Consider the following 21972-nt stretch of genomic DNA (forward strand, 5'->3'; position numbering starts at 1 on the left):
AACCTACATACATTTACATACTGACTGTGTGTGAAATCCCAGAGGGACAGCTGCCTCCTACCCCTCTCCCCACAGGTTACTGCCCAAATTGTGAGACAATGGTTATGGTGACGAGGACATTTCCTAAGAAATCTCTACACTGTTCTATTGGTACATTAAAATTGCATATTTCAATTTTTAATGACATGATGCATCTTGTTTGTCAATGAAACGAGCTGTTGACCAATAGTATAATACTCGTCGTTGGAGGCGGAATCTGTTGGCGGGCTATGTTTTAATTGGCTTCTCTACATGGAAGTCCAGCCCCTATATGCACAAACCAATCAAATCGTAACATATTTACCCGTTAACCGATATAAAGGGACAACGCCTCAAACATGAAATTTAGATTCCTGCATTTGGGCGAACACGGGTAAAATGTCCAGGTAATTTGATTTAAGGAATATTTTAAACGTTAGATCCTGATTTACTCCTTTTAGTTAGAAGGCCGTTTGTTCACATCTCTACTCAATAATTATAAGAGAATGGAGATCAAAATTTGGTGTTTGACATACAAGGATCCGAATAGTGCTTTGAGATGCTTTTTACATATACATTGAAGCGTTTTAAGAGAAAAATATTATTACTTAGTATTATTAATTGAATTCTTTTTTATTCTAAACAGGATACTATTGTTTGCTGCCCTGACCGCCACACTGGTGACAAATTTAGAAGCACAAGGTGAGAATACAAGCTTGCTGTTTATCTTTCAGTATTGTCATCTAATCTCAGTTTATCAGAAAACTTTGTTGCCTGCTATGCACTGCAACTGTAATTCCAAGTTGTTGTTCACTCGCACACAAGTATTTCTGAGAAAGTATTCGGAAATAAAACTTCGAAAAAGAGCGACCGTCAATAACATCAAAGTCCACGAAGTTGCTTTTATTATGGCATAGAGTTATTAATTGTGCCATTGAATGAAAATCATACTGTTTTTCTATGTCATCAAAATTGTACTTCGCCGTGTGTAAAGTAAAAACTGTTAGTAACGTGTATACACATTCATCATTTACTCTGCTTTACTGCAATAATTACTTGCAGATGTTGGTGTCAGAGATTTAGACATAACGGCTCCTGCTAGTATTGCTGATACCTGCGAGAACGGAGCGACGTATACATTTACAATTACCCTCTGTGAAATCGACGGTACTGAAGCTACCGTCACAGAGGTAAATGTCTACTACACCAACAACGCCAATTTCAATGAAGCAGCGGAGAAAAGTGATCCCGTGAAGGCGACGTTGAATGGGGGTGAGACAATCACAGTTCCAGCAAACGGGGAGCAAAGCAATGCTGGCGCTACCGCACAGTTTGCAGCAGTCGTTGGATGTTCATTCACCCACATATGTGCTGTGACTACTACGACTGGTGACACCTACATAAAGAACGATTACATGTGTCTTCAGTTTACTGATAAATCCAAAAGTACAGTTCATTGTCCTGCTGGTAAGTCCATCACTTACTCTAAACCTACTTCTCTGTAGAGATTTTATTACGTTGCCCGCATAGATTCGTGAACAGCAGTCATACTGACATAGAAACGACCAGACAGACAGACAGACAAATATACTTTATTTCAAGGCAATTATTATTAATATTATATAGGGCTCAGCCCTTGGTATCGCGCCAGGGGTTAAGATGGGCAATGTTATTTGTATTGGTTCATGATAAAATGTAATTAATTGTTACTTCATGAACGTATATATGACAACTATGCCCAGTTTCCCTCTGATGAAAGCAGTTCACGTACGTACAGGCGCGGATGTCAAACCCTGCAGCAGTGCAGGTAGGCCTATAGATTTTCTGTAACGTGTAAAAATTTTGGACAAAAATTGGCAAGTTTTACATTGATAACAGCCTATTGCGTTAAACAAGGGACGTATCATGCGATCATTATCATTGCAATGGTAACCGCACTGCCCAACTTCCACTTGCAAGCTGAAAACCCCGGCGTTCCGTCTAAAAACTGGCAATTTTTGAATTTAATTATTGACACGGGGGCGCTTTTCTAAAATTCAATCCCAGCATTCTTTGCGTATGCCACCGTTCATATGCGCGACTGTTTTCTCCCTTTATCAATATTAACGATATTCTGTATCAGCGACAAGGTGCATAATAACATTTACTGGCTAATAAAAGAGGTATATTTTATAAATGGCATGTTATATAATAATAATTTGTTTCGTATTTGTTTATTTACGAGTACTCAAAAAAAAACATGGCGGCGCCCACGAAAGAAGGGTACACTTCCGGTTACTCGCATAGTACTCGCATAGTATATATGGATAAGCGCATGCGTAGTCAGTAAGCCGCTGGCGCGACTATTATTGTTTATTTCGGATAAAAAATAATCCATAGCAGATAAGAAAAACACTACAAGTTAAAATAGTCTTTGACACCAAACATTCCATAACAAACTATTTGAAAAAATTGACATGGACAGTACAGAGGACACAATCACATTACTAGAGAGATGCAATCTGCTCAGAAAACTGTACGACTTCTTCCTAAGTGTTTCTTCAAAGGTTAAAACGTGGAGATTAACAAGTAATAGAGTATTACTTTGAACATAACTATATTGAAAACCCGTTAGTTTACGAAATATCTGAGAATATGCTCTCCTAGCGTTATTAAACATTTTCATAGAAAAATTACACCACAAGTAAGAACTGTACGGAATATCACAAAAAAACAGAAAATAAATGACACTTAACCGTCAAAGAAGCAAATTTAAATCGCTAATGATAGCGCTACCTCTATCGTATAAAAAACGAGTCTGTGCCTGAATATCTTCATTGTCTTTAAGGTCACAAGATATTAAATGACCAAGGTATTTGTAAACATTAACATAAGTCAGTAGTCTACCATTTAGATAAATTGGAACTGGTTTGAGTTTCCGAACACCAGGTTGAATTAACATACACACTGTCTTTTTCTCATTAAAAAATATCGAGTTTTTACTGCCATAATGACCACAACAATTGACTAACATTTGCTGACCGTAAGCTCCGGTAGAAAAAATAACTATATCGTCAGCGTAAATTAAATGGTTCACCCTGTAATCGCCAAGAAGACATCCGAACGACAGCATTGAGAGATTCCTACTGAGATCATCTAAGTAAACTGTGAAAAATATCGGTGATGAAATTCCGCCCTGCTTAACTCCATTTCTAGACTGGAATGGTGCAGATAAAGTACCATTCCATTTAACAACAAAATCTTGAAATGTGTATAAATAGAACAGAATTTTAATTAAGTAAGGCTTAACTCCCCTTGACATCAATTTCTGAAAAAGAACGTCGTGACGAACATAATCAAACGCTTTGGAAGCGTCCATAAAAGTAACAAAAACAGGCGTGTTATGATGTTTATAATAACTCAAAATCTCCTTCAATACAAAAATAGCCATATCAGTACCATGTTCTGGTTTAAATCCAAACTGATGGTTCGTAGTAGAAAGGCAATCCATGGAGCGATTTAACCAAACCCTCTCCAACAATTTAGAAGCCGTTGTTGCAACAGCAACTGGGCGATAATTAGACTTGTCAGAAATATCGCCACCTGGGTTTTTGGGTATAGGAACTAAAACAGTCGTCATTATTTGCCTTGGGACAAACCCATGAATAAGAATGGCCGTGAAACAAAGAGACAACAGAACACACACTCGAGACGGTGCATATTTTAGATGTTCAGGGGTGATCTCATCAATACCAGATGATGCACCTGTTTTCAGATTTGTAATCAAATCACTAATTTCATCATGGTGCACAAACATATCCTGACAAAACTAAATGTTAGGTAGAATAGGTGTAAAATCTACACCAGTTTTTGTCGAAATATTCTTATGATTTCTCCACATATTCACTACTTCAGCATCACCTGTACAACCATCTACCGATAAAGGAGTTGGTGTTTTAACTTTACGCTTAGCAACCTCTTTCCAGTACACTTTTTGATCATTATTTAAGCTCTCTGCTAAAGCCTGCGCACGAAGTTCTTTCTCGGCTTTCTTGCATTGAGCAAGTTGCCGTTGAACTGCGCCCTCGACTTGCGCATTAGCTCAAACAAAGGCCCGGATTTCGGGGACCCATGATCTCTCCAGAACAGAAAGTCACTTCGAGCTTTATCGTGACATCTTAACTAATGTATTCCAACCTGGGACAGAATGATTATTGGAACACGCAGTTTTCGGAATAGACCTTTCTGCTGCAGATTTTAAAGCAGAGACAATGTCATTATAGAACATATCAATATCATCGAAATGGACACAACAGTTAGGGTCTGTGCAAACTAATGCTTCAACGGGAATTTTCACATTTGAGAGAAGTTTATCACACGACGAATTATAACGTGGCAATGTTCATCACATCTTTTCGTTGAATTGCATTGCGATTAAGTGTTTATATATATATATATATATATATATATATATATATATTATATATATATATATATATATATATATATATATATATATATATATATATATATATATATATGCGGTTCGACTTGTTCGTGATGTGTACCCCATGTAGATGTATATTCACACCACTTTAGTCTTCTTACGAGTGAGTCACAGGGCTCACGAATCAACGTTGTTGAGATGAAATTGTAAAATCATTTCTCCAGCAAACCTTATCTTGTTGATCAGGTCCTTACTTTTCACCTAATTTACTTACATGCATTTTTCATTACGTATGTAGCGAGTTGCAGTGATCCTGGAGACCTTCAAAACGGTCAGAAGACTGGAAATACCTTCACTCATAAAAGTACAGTAACCTACACGTGCAACGAAGGCTATCACCTTGTTGGCGCGGCAGCCTTGAAGTGTTACAACGGGGAATGGGACAACACCAAGCCGACTTGTTCAGGTAGGTTACCGCTTCTTTAACGCAGTTGTCAATTAAAGAAGCAAAACGTCCACGGAATAAATGGTACAGTTTTATCACAGGGAACGGCACGGAAACTTATCCGTAAACCCATATATATTTTGATGATATCTGTCACGTTTCCAATATCTATAGGTCCTGGAGAACTGTAATTTTATCAATGGTCTTCTCTCTGTTTACTTAAAATTTTAATGAAACCCCTGATCACTTGACTACAAGGAATTGATTTTCCTTCTGATGCTTTGCTTTCTATGTTTATTGTTATGTGAATTAGATAGAGAACTTTTTATTTCATAGCAATCTTAAGTTTCAAGTGCATGAAAGGTTCTGGACCACAGTAATTTTATCATTATTCACCCACAAGGGAATGTTCATGATTTACTATATACGATCTACTTCTCGTCAGGATTGTTATGTACCTATAGATGTGCTTTAAAGTGTTGGACAACGCAGTTTTTATTTCCGTGCCACAAAAGTGTGGAATTCTTTACCGACTGAAATCAAAGAACTATCCAGCCTGAGTGCATTCAAATGTAAATTGAAAGAATATGTCAAAAGCAACGCGCCTTTGTGATTTACAATTTTTGTGTGTAATATTTTCTGTTCTTGATGTATTTATGAGCCCCAGTGAAGATTACTTTAACAGTAATTCGGCCATTTTATAAAAGTGTGCATAAACACACTGCTGTTAGTCCATAAACACTGTGTAAAGTACCGTGTCGAATTAAGGTAGTATGTGCCTCGAAAGTGAAAGACTTCAACTTTCTCTCAAACTTTCCTCAAGGAATATTTCAACCATTCTCTCTTAAAATCAAGAATGGAAATCGGGGTCACCATGCAATTTTTTGTACCAGAGAAACAAATTACCGAGGTTTTACCGATATTTGATATTCAAAGTGGCCGCGATTCCCTGTGTTAACTCTATTGAGAATAATTAACTTTACGATTTTCAAAAACTAAGATGGTAAAAGTTTTCTTTCTCCCTGGTCTTCAAAATGCGCCCCAACAAGAGGCAGATCGTAACTGTAACTGTCGCCGAGACTCATTCTACCTTAACAGGGAATAAAGTCAGTCCGTCGACATCGCGCCGTATACTGATGACCTGAAAGAACCTTCAGAAGAGACCATTAATAAAAATTCAGTTCTCTAATGAGAAATATCACATACATAATCAAAGGGATATTGGTAATCTTGACTTTAGCGCACGTCCCTATGGCTTTATCGGGCATTTAAATACTTATGTTCAGAATGATCTTTCCTTCGGTTGTATGCTGATACGACGCTGTCAGTGTTTCAGAAACCCGCCAAAATTGTGTATGATGTCAAGTTCATCAAATTATATTTTTTATCATATTGAGGTGTCGTCATTTTGAGCAAAACTATTAACCAAAGGAAGGCACTGTTCAGGCAAGACGATGATTTGTTGCCATAGCAACAAGTACTTGTATGCTGACTAAATATGATTGTGACCTGGTAACCATTGTCCTGTCGTAACGGAAGATATCACCCTCACTATACGTATCATAACCTACTTTTTCACAAATATTGTTGAGGTTGTTACTCTTATAAAATAATATCAACCTCATTTTATTCTCTTAACCAACTATTATCAACTCCTCGCTTTCTCACAAGACACTCCCGTGACTACGGCACAAGCTACAACAGACAGTGGAACAACCGGTACGCTTCATTCCGACTTTCAGTCATCATTATATCAATTCATTGATTTATTTACATTTAGAAAATTAACCTCCATAAGACGCTGTTTGTTTCGTCTAGGCTTGTCCAAGACATGTTTCCCGGCTTTTTTAATTTCATGAAGCAAATTTAAGATTGTACGCGCCTTCGAAAGTGAAAGATTTAAACTTTTGCTCAAAGTTTCTTCAATTGAATGAAACTTTCAACCATTCGCCTACCAAATCAAGAAAAAATATCAGGGGTCAGCGTCCAAAACTTTGGTATTACAGTAATAAATTACCCAATATTTACCGACATTTGAAATTCAAAATGGCCGCCATCCCTGTGTTAACTCTGTGGAGAAAAATAAAATTTTCGATTTTCGAAAAACCGAGAAGGTGACATTTTTACTCACTCCAAGAGCTTTAAAATGAGCCTCCACAATTGGTAAATCAGAAGGTAATTGAAAAAGTTTGAGAATATCTTTCCCCAAGGTGTATTCTGCCTTTACTTGGTAACAAAGCTATACAACGCATCTTCATTATACCTCTTCATGCTATTTTGTCAGTCATAATCCCTATTCATCCTCGTTCAAGAGCTTTAAATATTGAAAAGAAGATGCTAATGTAAAAATTCTCAGTTGTCTGCACTCGGTGTACAATTAATTGGTTTCTAGTATCAATCATCATTCGTCTTTAGAAAATAATAAAAAGCCATTTCGCATCCATGTAAATCATTAAATAAACAATGAGTTGCAAAATTTTGCTACTCTTCGCCATTTTGTGCCACGTGCTACCTTCATTATAATTTTAGTCGTCAAACTATGCCTCTGCTTAAAGTTCACTAGATTAGATAAAATATATGTAATCATAGTTAATGAAACATGAGTTGAATTCTGCTAACTACCATCGCATTCAAGGCAATATCATAAGAAATGAGTGTGCTCATACAGACAACGAAAAGACAATTTTATCTCAAGACTTGTAATGCGTTCAAAGTAGTTTCTAGAATAAAATGCTGTTTAACTATGTTTTATCTTTTCAGAATCTGGAGTGGCTGGACTCGTCCAAGGGACGTACAGCATTCTGGTGGCATTAGCTCTATCGTCTGTGTTGGTCAATTTGTAGAGAAGAGAGCCGAACACGGTATGATTTTCTCTACATAATGGGACAATCTTTCTTCTTATATATAGGCAGGACTTTATTGGAATATATATAACACGATTGTAACTAATTTGGGATAATTGGATTTTCAGATTTTGCAAATTTCTCAAAAGTGCAAGGTGCCATATAGCTGAATGTTGCAATATCGCAAATTACTCATAAAAACAAGTGTGTTTATATAAAAAGAAAAGCAGATGAGATAACACTTGTAGATGAAATCGACATTACTTCACCAATCAATAATTCCAAATTAGTTCAAATCGTGTTATATTCAGATTGTTAAAAGTTGATCAGTACAACATTGTTATAGACATACTCTGAAATCAAATAAATCAAATTTTATTTAATATCAATTGACACCAATTTAAGAAAAATATGCCAAAATACCTAAAGTCTGTAAATCGCTTATTTTAAAAAAGCATATTTTTGAATAGTCCTCTCTTTCAAACAATGTATCGATGATTCCTCTCAGTATCTTTTCCCCTGTCTGATTTTTCAAACGTTGTCAAAATTTAAAAGTATAAGTTTTTTTTTAGTTTTAAGTGAAAAATGTAAAGGTCGTGTTTATATGTTCCAGTGCCAAATCTGGCGACAAAGTTAGTTACCGTCTACTCACCCTCGTTGGAATAAAGTCTGTCTTCTACATCTATAATTTCGCATCTGTTTGGCAACTGGAGACCCCTTCATTGTCAATTTTTATCGTATCAGTGTCATAATTGTGCGATTTGGATTCAAAGAAAACGCGGGAGAAAATTTTCATTTGATTTTTGTAAATTTTACTGGTGATGCTGTTGCCACTCAGGAACTCGAGCTTCGTGTAAAAAGTTAAAAAAATTACATTTGAGACTAAAGAGGGCGCTATGGATTACCTGCTGCCCACCCTATGCATATCTATTAAGTCTTGCAACGTTGAGTAATACAGAACTTTCATTTCTATGGGTTTCAATGTGTTGTGTATCCGTAGAGTGAGAAACACTTATCCCCATTATTACTTTTTGTCAACTAATATGAAACAACATCACTTAAGATGCCGGTTGCTCATGATTTGTACGAAACAACATGTTCAGAATCGAATTACCCTCAATATACAGTGCATGTATGTAGAATATCAGTTGACTGACATAAAGAAATGACTCCTTTCTCCATTACCGTTTTCGCATGCAGAAAGAATATCCCTGTTTGTAACACATGATATATACGGAATATAAGGAATATGCATGATGCAAAATACACTTAATCGACGATTGTGTTTTCATGGATATCTGGTCTATCAAAATCTTTCAGAGGCCTCTGGTTTTGTATAATATTTAGTGTAACTCAAGTCTTGTCTTCATTGTTACTTTTAGGTCTTACAGGATGTCATACGTAAGAAGTCAAGTATCCAAGATGAAGAAGATGCTGAAAATAGTTCTTATCAAGTAAAATAATATCCCACCATGAAACGGCAAATTGAAAAACCAAAATATAATCCCATTAAAGTATAGGTACCATTCCATTTACACCATATAGAAAATCATTTCTACTGCAATTATATGATAGAAATCTCTTTCTGAAAAATATTGAAATGAAATTGGTTTATTAGAATATGTGTTTTGAAGTACTTTGCTCTCTTTGTATCATGTATGAAGTTATTCAGATGTCAGGGCTGCAAAGAGAACTATACTTTCAAATACAAAATTTGCATAGGTGATATTCGAAAATAACTGATTATTTCTCTAACTTCGAATTCTCATTGTTACCGTCAGGAAAGATTGGATTGACTTCTTGCATACCAACCTGTGAAACTAAGAATATGACAACGTTATTACGATATTTTTCCAAAACATCACAAAAAGTGTATATTATTGCATTTGTTCATAGCTCGTCTGAAGCCGGAATTTCTCATTCACAAATCAATTAATCAATGTTAGTTCTAAAGTGAAATTTGCAACATCAGCGCTTTGATCAGAAAACGGTTTTCAGTTTTGTAATACTTGCCCCAACATTGGCCATGCTCGCCGAGCCAAGAAACCTGCCTTCTTCGAAGTGCGCCCTCAAGCGAAGCGAGTCAGTTGGAAATCTAGACTTCTTCGATTGAGCCACGTTGCAGAAGCAGGTTGCTAAGTCTGGTGAACAAGAAAATGTGTCCAATAGAGTTTACCTGAGCCTGTTTACTAAACTTTGCATATTCACAATTCAATCTACTTGTGAAACTTTTCCAACCGATGCCACGTGAATGACGGTACTATGGATGACATGAATGCAATACAAGCTATACTGTAACCAACTTGTTGGTGCAGTCGTATTTCATTTGATGAACGACGCCGTACCTGAATAACACTGGCGTTAATGAATGGACTTCTTTCAATTTCAATCATGAACGATTAATACACACTCTGTGTGTTCGCTGTACACGAAATTTAGGAAACTGGTTAAAGTGAAAGTCAAATGGGGTTTAGTCATGTGTAATAAAGTTTTACTGATCCGCTAATAATATTTTTAATAGTTGATATGTGTTTATTTGTTTGTGTGTTGTTTGTTTATTATTGTTTTTCAACTTACAAGTACTGAGATTCATCACCACAATATCAAATTTGAAAGCCTGGGAATGTTTTACTTCATTTTCAGTTACAGAAATATATTCAATATTCTAAAATATTTTCCGCTGTTAGCTAAATGGCAATTGTTGATCGTTGCAAAGTAAATCTGATTCGAATATGAATACCACTCGTGTGACATACATCGCTTATCAATTTTATTCATTGATTTATCTGAAGTATATTCGAGCAAAGAACGGGTTCGCTTGAGCCTTATTTTCAATTTTTGAAGAATTTTTTTGAAAACCTATATCATATACTCAGTCAAAAATCACTATGTTTAGCAATTGCCATCTGTCCAAAATTCCACAGGAGGGTTCACCTATGCAACGATCAAGCTGAGAGAGAGAGAGAGAGAGAGAGAGAGAGAGAGAGAGAGAGAGAGAGAGAGAGAGAGAGAGAGAGAGGAGAGAGAGAGAGAGAGAGAGAGAGAGAGAGAGGAGAGAGAGAGAGAGAGAGAGAGAGAGAGACAGACAGACAGACAGACAGACAGACAGAGACAGTGAGACAGAGAGACAGAGGGGGCTGGAGGGAGACAGACATAGTTTACATGACAGTGTCTTTCCATGCTTACAAAGTATCATAGTAAATTTGTCGTAAATATCATGGTCAAGCTACAGTATTTTTTATCATTGTTGAACTTTGAACTAGTAGGTGTACAGCTTGAAGCTCGCACAACAATATTGTTTTCTCGACTGAAGTAGAATATGTCGCTAATCTTTTTATTGTGAGTAAATATTCGGCGCGTGAAATCACACAGAAGTTATGGATGTGCTGCTTGGTGGCGCCCTTTCGCATCGTTCGAACAGCAGCATCGACAGGACATCCCAAAATTCGGTTGTACATGACCCGAATAAGCACAGACGACTGGTTGAGTCTTTCAGGCCTGACGATAGTAATAAAATACATTGAAATCATATTTTACCAACCTAAAGCAACTTTTGGTAAATAAGAGTAAAAGATTGACGAGTAGGCGAGTAAATTCTGAAAGATATTCCTCTAGGACACCGAACAAGTAATGTGCGCCACCCTGCAGCATTGCGGAGTGTATTTCTCACCAAAGCATGCGTAGGTTTGTTCGGCAGTCCGATTGAACATTATTCATTTTGGTCTGTATCCGAAGTATCCAAGAAATATTCCTCCTATTAGTCACAGTAAACTAAAATGACCATTAACTATCTTTAGAATAGTGATAATTGTGAGAGATGGGACAGTTATATCCAAATTACGATCGGTTGGCCATGATATCATCTTTAGTAGACGCATCTGGAATATAGATGGTGAATAAGTAAAATACTGTAAGTGAAACATTCTGTTTTAAACGTCTTAAATACTTCGAAAGCAGGCTTTGATTCAAAATTAACTTTAAAGCTAAATTCGTACTGGCGACACTTCAAGCGTTGTCGTCAACATTCCCCCTGTAGAATTGAAACGGTGGCGCAAACGTCGTCGAATGGCGCTGGATAAAAATCATCGATAATTACGGTCAAATTTATGCGTATTTGTGGGCAAGTCACCAAATACTGCCACTTGGGCGTAATCCATGCTACATGAGCGTGGCGTCGTCTCATTCAAAGATACACGGCTATTGCTGTGTCACATACAAGCTGTAGATCACAAAAGAAACGTAAGATTTGCAAATCCAAATATACGTAGCTGGGTCGCACACTCCCTGACGATTACCACACCATAGCTTTAGACCTGTTACAAACCAACGTAACAGATGTAATACTTGAAGCGCAGATTTAAGTTTACGGTTTATAAAATGCATTACTTGGTATTAAAACGCAAATCCGGCGATCTTTCATTATGATTGGTAAGCAACAATACAAATCATGTACTCTGCAAAGTCTCTAATAATACGACAGAATCGGAAATTGATCTTAATCATCTCTGCTCCTACAGGAAGTTTAGGTATAACGGTACCTTGTACAGTAATAGAGCCAGGCCTTTAAAGATTAAGTTTTGAGTTACCTACGGTACCATTATAATCCCTACTAGAGAGGTCATATAAATCCACCAATCATATCCTGACTAGGAATTTAGAATTTATGGTCTTTTATGATCATTAATCAAACTTCAAAATCAGGAGGTAGACACGCCCTCTCGCGACATAGATAAAAGCATAATCTGAAAGAGATTTTAGTCAGAACGTCGAGCTGTTCACCTCCAAATACAAACGGGGAAGATATAGCTGTAAGTAGTTTTTACAAATTGTTTGCGATATAGGAGTGTGTGCAATATATAATATTAATTCATATTTTCTATTTCACATCATCATAGGATTCATAGAGTAAGTTCAAAGGTATGAACTTACATATTCAAATATTTTCCGATCAAGAAATCGATTCACACTTAACATTTTCATCGAAAACGTTCTTATAATAGGTCAATTAACCAAAGTGTTTTTACTCGAACTTTCTACATTTACGTTTCACATCTTAAACTATCTTCTTTTTCTTTCCAATAGAAAAATTATGCTGGTTCTACTTACAATACTGCTTGGGTGCTTGTCCTTATCACAAGGAAATGGTAAAAAATGACAATTATTACTAGTTTTCTACTTGAGAGGGAGGGGAGAGAGACAGAGGAGGGAGAGAAACAGAGACACAGATAGAAAGACTCAGTGAACTATGGGCGATCTTGTGAATATCTGAGGTTGGTCTAAAAGTGTAGTGGAACTTTGGTAATAAGAGAGGGGAAATGAATCCATTCTAGTCCAATCGATTTAATACTCAAGCAGCTTTTTATAGAAAAGTTTCTTCAAAGCCATGTTGAAATATCTAACATTCAACACGTCACCACAGCCTATGGGTGTTCAACTTTTCTGTTGAAAACTGAATTTCAGTCGCAATTAAAATTAATTGCCAACAATAATGTTGCATTTTGTAAATAATTGTTACATAATCTAACGGTCTTTAGCAGTAGAAAAAGCTCTACTCTATTCTTAAAGATAAAAAATAAATAATAGTATACTAACCGTAGAGCAACACCTTTTATTCTGGAAAAATATCAGCAGTGTTCGCGAAATTTTGACAGTATGGCAGGCAATACGTGATTTCATTACAAACGAAAATATTCTTTCCAGAAGTGAATACTGTGTGCAATGACACCACTTGGTCGGCAGGTAGGCGTAATTTAAAAAAACTGGAACTTGAATGTTTTTTGTGTTGTGCTATTCAACAGAAATAGCTGCAGGGACACTGACAGTGAAACACCAAGTCCAACAACTGGCAAATACATCGTTGGTGTCGAAACAACGATCGCCTTTGATTTATCGTACACCATACCATCTGGTACAGTTACTCCTACCGCGGTAAAAGTGTATTTTAGCAATGCAGACGGTAACACCAAAACAACAGAGGTACCAGCGACGGGTACTCCAACAGACGCTGTAAATTCTGACGGTACTTTCAGCGGCCTTACAGCGGCGTTGACGATAGACTCAACAAATTGTGCAGCCTATACCAAACTGTCTGCGAGCATTGAAGCTACAGGTGACACTGACAACCAGAACAACGTAGCAAGTGTCGATTTCGGCTCTGCAGCCGACAAAGCCGGCATAAAGGTGTGTGCAGGTAAGATTCAAATACGAAAATTGTATTTTCGTCTTTCTGTGAATTTCGTAGGCAATGTATCAGAGGCAAGTGTGTAAGAATTGTACAGAGCGCTGTCAGAATACTTAAAGTGTGAGTCCTGCCACATTTTGAAACTTTTTCGTTTGACTTGGGGCATATACTATAGTTCTGGTTGTCAATGAAATTGGTATTAATAAAACAAACATTTACACACAAACTGAAGCTTATTTGAGCGGTTTTTAGACGGTTGTATTATGTTATTTCGACGAAAACACGGGAAAAGTTGCACTTTTCGATTTCCATCATGGCGACATTTTCCGGAAATTGCCGAGCTCGCCCCGTTTTGGCGTAAGTAGCTGTGACGTCACTAATAGAATGGGTGATGGTGACTTCGTGCATTGACTATGGAGATAGTGATCATTTCATGAGTGAAAGCAGTGCAACTGAGAATATCATCGTCACAGAAGATATGACAAAGCTGTTCAGAATTTACAGGCCTGCAAATTTTAACAGTCGGAACCTTAACCTAAACGAGAACAAGAGCGGAACTCTTGTTGACCGTCGCGTCAGTGACAAGCCCACCGTGACTACAGTCAAACACACCAGTGCACTACCGTACACACAACCGCAAGCTATAAACAAAATATAAATATAAGCCTGGAGTTGCCATCCCACCTTATTATTACTTCTCAACACAAATTGCCTCGTTCAAAATCTGTATATAAAAATTTGAATTACACCATGACGCTTGTAGATAAATGTAGTAGAGATCAAGTTGAAAATTGTCCACCGTTCATAACACACATCTTTCCTATCAACAGCTGGAAGTGGAACAGGCTGAGGGTCATGTTAGCATAAACACCAAAGGTAGTATTCTCGCCGCAAAAGCTTCAGTTTGGCGTTATAAAACCTCACATGAACATTGGCACTTTTAATAATATGTGAGAGACATGTCTAGCCAAATTCTCGGGAAGAGATAAATTAAAATTGACATGATGTAAATATCGGGCACTCTGGCACCCGAGGCCGGGCGGCTCAGCCGGCCATTTCTGTGACGGAGTGATCAGCTACGCTTCCGCAGTTTTTTTTCTCGATTAAGTGTCAGCGATATAAAGCACAGTGTTCATTGTTTCATGACTGCGAAATTCTCAAAGAAGCTAAAATATTTTTAAGGGGAGACTTAGTCGAGCAGAAGGGAACAGACGACGACAACGCGACTGCTTCGTCAACAGTATAAACTTCTTTGCTACACGTTGTGTCACTGTAGTGTTACTGGCAGCGCCGTGCTGTATTATACACAACCTATCGTTCAGTCTCGCAAAGAGTCAGTCAATCACTACGTAAACTTTTTAGGAATATAAAATTAGATATCTCCTAACGTTACTAATTATAGAGTCACACATGCATGAGATCTAGTACTTGTATTCATTTATTTATTTACAATCACTTTCGTGAAGCATCTGAATCGGCGATCAGTCTTGGGGGATGTAAACACGGCCATACTTCTCCGCGGCCCTCGCATCCTTGACATGTTTTGGGCAACCTGTCGCAGTCTTGCTGCTGTTCTCACTCTTGTCCACAGTTGATTATGATACACGCGAAGCTTTCTGGTGACAATGGTCTTACTGGTACGGCATTGCGATTACATAATCGATGTAGTAACTCCAGGAATTAAAGTCTATCTTACCGTACATCTGGCTTCCGAACCGTGTTTATTCTAAGTCACGGCACTCGAAAATGTGCACCGCAGAAAATTCTTGTGTGAATGCCTCTTTTCCGACCCTTTCTTGTAATTTTGTCAAATGCGGCTAATAGGCCTACATCATCCTAAAATGCAATAAACTGACAATGGCTGCAGTTACTTCAGCCACCAAAGGCGTAACTTATCACCATGTTGAAGCCACAGCGGTAAGCATTCGCTATGGCCGAGGTGAACACACTCACTCGTACATTCTATTAGTACGTCATTTCCGGTGGCAATGCCCGCGAATTCCGAAACGACCCGAATGGCAGCTAACTTCAAAGTCGCACAACATATTGCATTTTAATAATATTTAACCGCGTCGTTTCATTGGGGTGATGCATTTATTTGATAAAGTAGGTGTGGCAAAATCATATAGCATGGCTCATTTTAAGCAAAATTAACTTTGAATTTATGCGGGACATACACTTTAAGTCGTATTCGGTATCTTTGAATAACGCACATTCAAATAAGTATATAGGCTCTTGAAGTTCATGTTTCTTATTTGCTGCTTACAGATGTTGGAGCTGGGACTTTCACTTTGAAAACCCCAAATCCTGCAACGAGCGGTTTCCCCTTAGCGACTGCAACGGCGTCGACATTTGACCTTGCATACACAGTGGTTGGGACTGGCGGGACTGTTTCCAACGTCAAGGTGTATTTCAGCGACGCGAACGGCAGTAAGAAGTCCACGGAAGTGACCGCTGGTGGGAGTAATGCACCGAGTGGCGATGTCGATACGGCGGGAACATGGGAAGACCTGGCCGCATCCCTCACTTTAGACGCCACGAACTGTGAAGACTACACCAAACTGTGCGCTTCAATCACAATAACGGATGACGACAGCAGCAACAACGAGGTTTGCATCGAGTTTGGAAAAGATGCTGCCAAAGCTGGGGAAAAGCCTGATTGCACAGGTATATTTCAATTTTTTATAGAAAATTTGCACTTTTTTCTTTACACGCAGTTAGGTTTGCTAAGTGAGCAAATTTGCCAAGCATAATAGATTCAAAATTAGAGCAGATTTGTTTAAAAAGTAGAACAACTAGTTAAGGTTGAATGCGCCTCATGACGGTGACATATATTTGGACGCTCAAATTGTTCTGGTATAACCGCTTGAGGGGAACATTTTGAAGCTGTTAGGCCTAAGGCAAGTAAAGACTGCAATTGCTTATTTTGTGAACAAATCGCATAACAGAGTTAGGGGATTGCCGCCACTTCAAATTTTTAACTTCTAATATTGGCAAATATTACTCAATTTTTTTCCATAGTAACAACGTCCCTGATTTTTATTCTTGATTTGTCCGAGTCAAGGGAGTGGTTGAAACTTTTGTTGTACTATAAACAAAAGTGAAGGTGTTTCAACTTGGAGACGCCTACATCCTTAGAAGACAATCTTTTCTTAGATCATTGTTGTTTAGGCAAATTGAAGCAGTTAAGTCAATTATTCTAGTCGAAAGCATATCGTGGTTTTTGATACAAATGAAATCTGAGCATTTCGAAAATTTTAGCACCGTCGTAATATATTTTAATGATATTACTAGTATAAGTCTTGCAATGCGACGCTGATACAGTCAAGTGACACCGACGTGCACTGTACAATTTTGATTTGAGTCAAATATTCAGGCGATGCGTTGTTAGTAGGTGACGCGGTTTTTAGGCCCAAATTGGTCTCACTGCAAATCGTTAGTGTAGACCGAGCGTCATGGAGACAGACAGCATCGTAATTAGATCACAGCATGCAGCAGTCACATTATCATGAACCCACTACACCAGCAAGTCGAGCGATAAGAATAAAATCGCCTTTTTCCCTCCTAAAAAGTGTCACCATAATCACATACATTTCTTTCTACTGCGGCTTTAAAATGAGCCCCAATAATAGGTAGATCAGAAAAGAATTGAAAAAAGTTGAGGGTCCAAATACCTGTCCCCGAGGCGCATTCTACTTAAACAGGGAATTGAATCAGTCAGTCAACATCGCGCGATATACTGATGACCTTAAAGAACATTTCAGAAGAGACCAATAATAAAAATACAGTTCTTTATTGGTAATATCAGATACATAATCAAAGGGATATCGGAAATCTTGATTTTTCGCGCACGTTGCTGTGTCTTCATTAGTGTCTCAGAATGAATTATTTCATTCGATAGTGATATTGATACGACGCTGTCAATGTTTCAGAAATCCGCCAAAATTGTGTATCATGTAAAGTTCATCAATTATATTTTTTATTAGATTGAGGAGTCGTCATTTTGAGCAAAACTACTAACCAAAGCAAGGAGTGTATTACTGTTACTCTGTAAGACGATAATTTGTTGGCATAGTAACAAGTAATTTCCATAAATATGATTATGACCTGGTAACCATTGTCCTGTCGTCACGGAAGATATCACTCTCGCTCTACGTATCATAACCTACTTTTCATGTTGTTGAGGGTTGTTACTCTTATAAAAATACCAACCTCATTTTATAACCAACTATTATCAACTCCTCGCTTTCTCACAAGACACTTCCGTGACTACGGTACAAGCTACGACAGACAGTGGAACAAAGGGCGCTACAACCGGTACGCTCATTACATTCATTTATTTACATTTAGAAAATTAACCTCCATAAGACGCTGTTTGTTTCGTCTGGGCTTGTCCAAGACATGTTTCCCGGCTTTTTTAATTTCATGAAGCAAATTTAAGATTGTACGCGCCTTCGAAAGTGAAAGATTTAAACTTTTGCTCAAAGTTTCTTCAATTGAATGAAACTTTCAACCATTCGCCTACCAAATCAAGAAAAAATATCAGGGGTCAGCGTCCAAAACTTTGGTATTACAGTAATAAATTACCCAATATTTACCGACATTTGAAATTCAAAATGGCCCCCATCCCTGTGTTAACTCTATGGAGAAAAATTACCTTTTCGCTTTTCGAAAAAACAAGAAGGTGACCTTTTTCTCAGTCCAAGAGCTTTGAAATGAACCCCCCCCCCCCCACAAGTGGTATGTAAGAAGGAATTTAAAAAGTTTGAGAATATCTTTCCCTAAAGTGTATTCTACCTTAACTTGGTAACATAGTTATACAACGCTACTTTATTACACCTCTTCATACTATTTTGTCAGTCATAATCCCAATTCAACCTCGTTCGAGAGCTGTAAATATTGAAAAGAAGATACTAATGTAAATATTCTCAGTTGTCTTCAATCGGTGTAAACATTAATTGGTTTCTAGTATCAATCATCATTCTTCTTTAGAAAATAATTCAAAGCCATTTCGCATCCATGTAAATCATTAAATAAACAATGAGTTGCAAGTTTTGACTACTCTTCGCCATTTTGTGTCACGTGCTACCTTCATTGTAATTTTAGTCATCACATTATGCCTCCGCTTAATGTTCACTAGATTAGATAAAATATATGTAATCATAGTTAATGAAACATGAGTTGAATTCTGCTAACTACCATCGCATTCAAGGCAATATCATAAGAAATGAGTGTGCTCATACAGACAACGAAAAGACAATTTTATCTCAAGACTTGTAATGCGTTCAAAGTAGTTTCTAGAATAAAATGCTGTTTAACTATGTTTTATCTTTTCAGAATCTGGAGTGGTGGGACTCGTCCAAGGGATGTACAGCATTCTTGTGACATTAGCTCTATCGTCTGTGTTGATCAATTTGTAGAGAAGAGAGCCCGACACGGTATGATTTTCTCTACATAATGGGACAATCTTATCATGTAATAGGCAAGACTTTATTAGAATATATATTCAGATGTGTTAAAAGGTGATCAGTACAACATTGTTATACACATACTCTGAAATCAAATAAATCAAATTTTTATTTGATATCAAATGATACCATTTTAAGAAAAATATGCCAATATACGCTTATTTTCAAAAAGTGCACATTTTCTAATAATTCGCTCTTTCAAACAATGTACCGATGATTCCTCTCAGGATCCCCTGTCTGATTTTTCAAAACGTTGTCAAAATTTAAAGCTATATTTTTAGTTTTGAGTGAAAAATGTAAGGGTCGTGTTTATATGTTTAAATGCCAAATCTTGCGACAAAGTCAGTTACTACTCACCCTCGGCGTTGAAATAATGTCTGTCTTCTACATTAATGATTTTGCATCTGTTTGGCAACTCGAGACCCCTTCATTGTCAATTTCTTATTATCAATATCATTATTGTGCGATTTGGATACAAAGATAACGCGGGGAAATTTTCATTTGATTTTTGCCAAGTTTACTGGAGATGTTGTTGCCACTCAGGAACTCGAGCTACGTGTAAGAAGTTAAAAAAAACGTTATATTTGAGACTAAAGAGGGCGCTATGGATTACCTGCTGCCCACCTATACGTTGTCATAACTTTAAATCTTGCAACGTTGAGTCATACAGCCTTTCATTTCTATAGGTTTCAATTGTGTTATGTATTCCTAGAGGGGGAAAAACACTTATCCCATCAGTTAGTATTTTTTGTCAACTAATATGAAACTATATCATAGGATGATGCCGGTTGCCCATGATTTTTACGAAATAATGATGTTCAGAAACGTATTACTCTCTATATACAGTGCGTGCATGTAGAATATCAGTTGAGTGATATAAAGAAAATGACTCCTTTCTCCATTACCGTTTTCGCAAGCAGAAAGAATATCCCTGTTTGTAACACATGATATATACGGAATATAAGGAATATGCATGATGCAAAATACACTTAATCGACGATTGTGTTTTCATGGATATCTGGTCTATCAAAATCTTTCAGAGGCCTCTGGTTTTGTATAATATTTAGTGTAACTCAAGTCTTGTCTTCATTGTTACTTTTAGGTCTTACAGGATGTCATACGTAAGAAGTCAAGTATCCAAGATGAAGAAGATGCTGAAAATAGTTCTTATCAAGTAAAATAATATCCCACCATGAAACGGCAAATTGAAAAACCAAAATATAATCCCATTAAAGTATAGGTACCATTCCATTTACACCATATAGAAAATCATTTCTACTGCAATTATATGATAGAAATCTCTTTCTGAAAAATATTGAAATGAAATTGGTTTATTAGAATATGTGTTTTGAAGTTTCTTTCTCTTTGTATCATGTATGAAGTTATTCAGATGCCAGGGCTACAAAGAGAACTATACTTTCAAACACAACGTTTGCATAAGTGATATTCGAAAATAACTGATTATTTCTATAACTTTGCATTCTCTCTGTTATCGTCAAGAAAAAAAAAGGATTGTTGACTTCTTGCATACAAGCTGTGAAACTAAGAATATGACAAGGTTATAACGATACTATTCCAAAACGTTACAAAAAGTGTAATTTTTGCATTTGTTCATAGCTCGTCTGAAGCCGGAATTTCTCATTCACAAATCAATTAATCAATGTTAGTTCTAAGTGAAATTTGCAACATCAGCGCTTTGATCAGAAAACGGTTTTCAGTTTTGTGATATTTGCCCGTACACTGGCCATTTTCGCCGAGCGAAGAAACCTGCCTTCTTCGAGGTGCGCCCTGAAGCATAGTGAATCATTTGCAATACGAGACTGCTTCGATTGAGCCTTCCTTATAGAATCAGGTTGCGAAGTCAAGCGAATAAAAATGTGTCCAAAGACTTTGACCTTAGCCTGTTCACTAAAATTTGTGCGTGTGAAACTTTTCAAACCGATGTCACGTGAATGACGGTACTATGGATGACATGAATGCAATACGAACTATACCGCAACCAACTTGTTGGAGCAGTCGTATTTCATTTGATGAACGACTCCGTACCTGAATAACACTGGCCGCGGTTGATGAGTAGACTCCTTTAAATTCAATTTAAATCATTAACGATTTGACCAAATTCATTTAAGAACGACACCCTACAATCATTGTATTCGCTGTACACGAGTTTTGGGAAACTGGTTAAAGTGAAAGTGCAACGGGGTTTAGTTTAGTGTAATAAAGTTTTACTGATCGTGAGAATGTTTTGTGTTGTGTGTTTATTTTGTCTGTATGTTTATTGTTTTTTCAAATACAATAACAGAGATTCATCTTGTCCAAATACCAACTTTGAAAGCCTGGCGGATGTTTTAGCTTATTTTCAGTTACCATAAAACGATTCAATGTGGTAACATTTCCCGCCTTTAGCTGCTTGGCAATTGTTGATTTAAACGCCGGAAATGTTTAGTAATATGGTCCGAATATGAGTACCAATGGTGTGACATACATCTCTGTCTGTCTCTGGTCTGTCTGTCCGTCTCTCTCTGTCATCTCTCTCTCTCTCTCTCTCTCTCTCTCTCTCTCTCTCTCTCTCTCTCTCTCTCTCTCTCTCT

At 37.2% G+C, this 21972-nt stretch overlaps 2 protein-coding genes across 2 annotated transcripts; both read left to right on the forward strand.

Annotated features, from left to right (window-relative positions):
* Positions 1-337: 337 nt before the first annotated feature.
* On the forward strand, positions 338-10231 carry LOC139123918 (P-selectin-like). Its single transcript, XM_070690068.1, has 7 exons — positions 338-425; positions 665-720; positions 1081-1485; positions 4743-4910; positions 6561-6608; positions 7650-7750; positions 9115-10231. The coding sequence occupies exons 1-6, from the start codon at positions 418-420 to the stop codon at positions 7730-7732; spliced, it is 768 nt and encodes a 255-aa protein (XP_070546169.1). The 5' UTR covers positions 338-417; the 3' UTR covers positions 7733-7750; positions 9115-10231.
* On the forward strand, positions 9125-20654 carry LOC139123745 (autotransporter adhesin BpaC-like). Its single transcript, XM_070689899.1, has 6 exons — positions 9125-9186; positions 13531-13922; positions 16182-16580; positions 18171-18230; positions 19251-19351; positions 20484-20654. The coding sequence occupies exons 1-5, from the start codon at positions 9125-9127 to the stop codon at positions 19331-19333; spliced, it is 996 nt and encodes a 331-aa protein (XP_070546000.1). The 3' UTR covers positions 19334-19351; positions 20484-20654.
* The last annotated feature ends 1318 nt before the right edge of the window (positions 20655-21972 follow it).

The sequence above is a fragment of the Ptychodera flava genome, assembly GCF_041260155.1.
Source record: "Ptychodera flava strain L36383 chromosome 23 unlocalized genomic scaffold, AS_Pfla_20210202 Scaffold_23__1_contigs__length_28996876_pilon, whole genome shotgun sequence".
Taxonomy (NCBI): domain Eukaryota; kingdom Metazoa; phylum Hemichordata; class Enteropneusta; family Ptychoderidae; genus Ptychodera; species Ptychodera flava.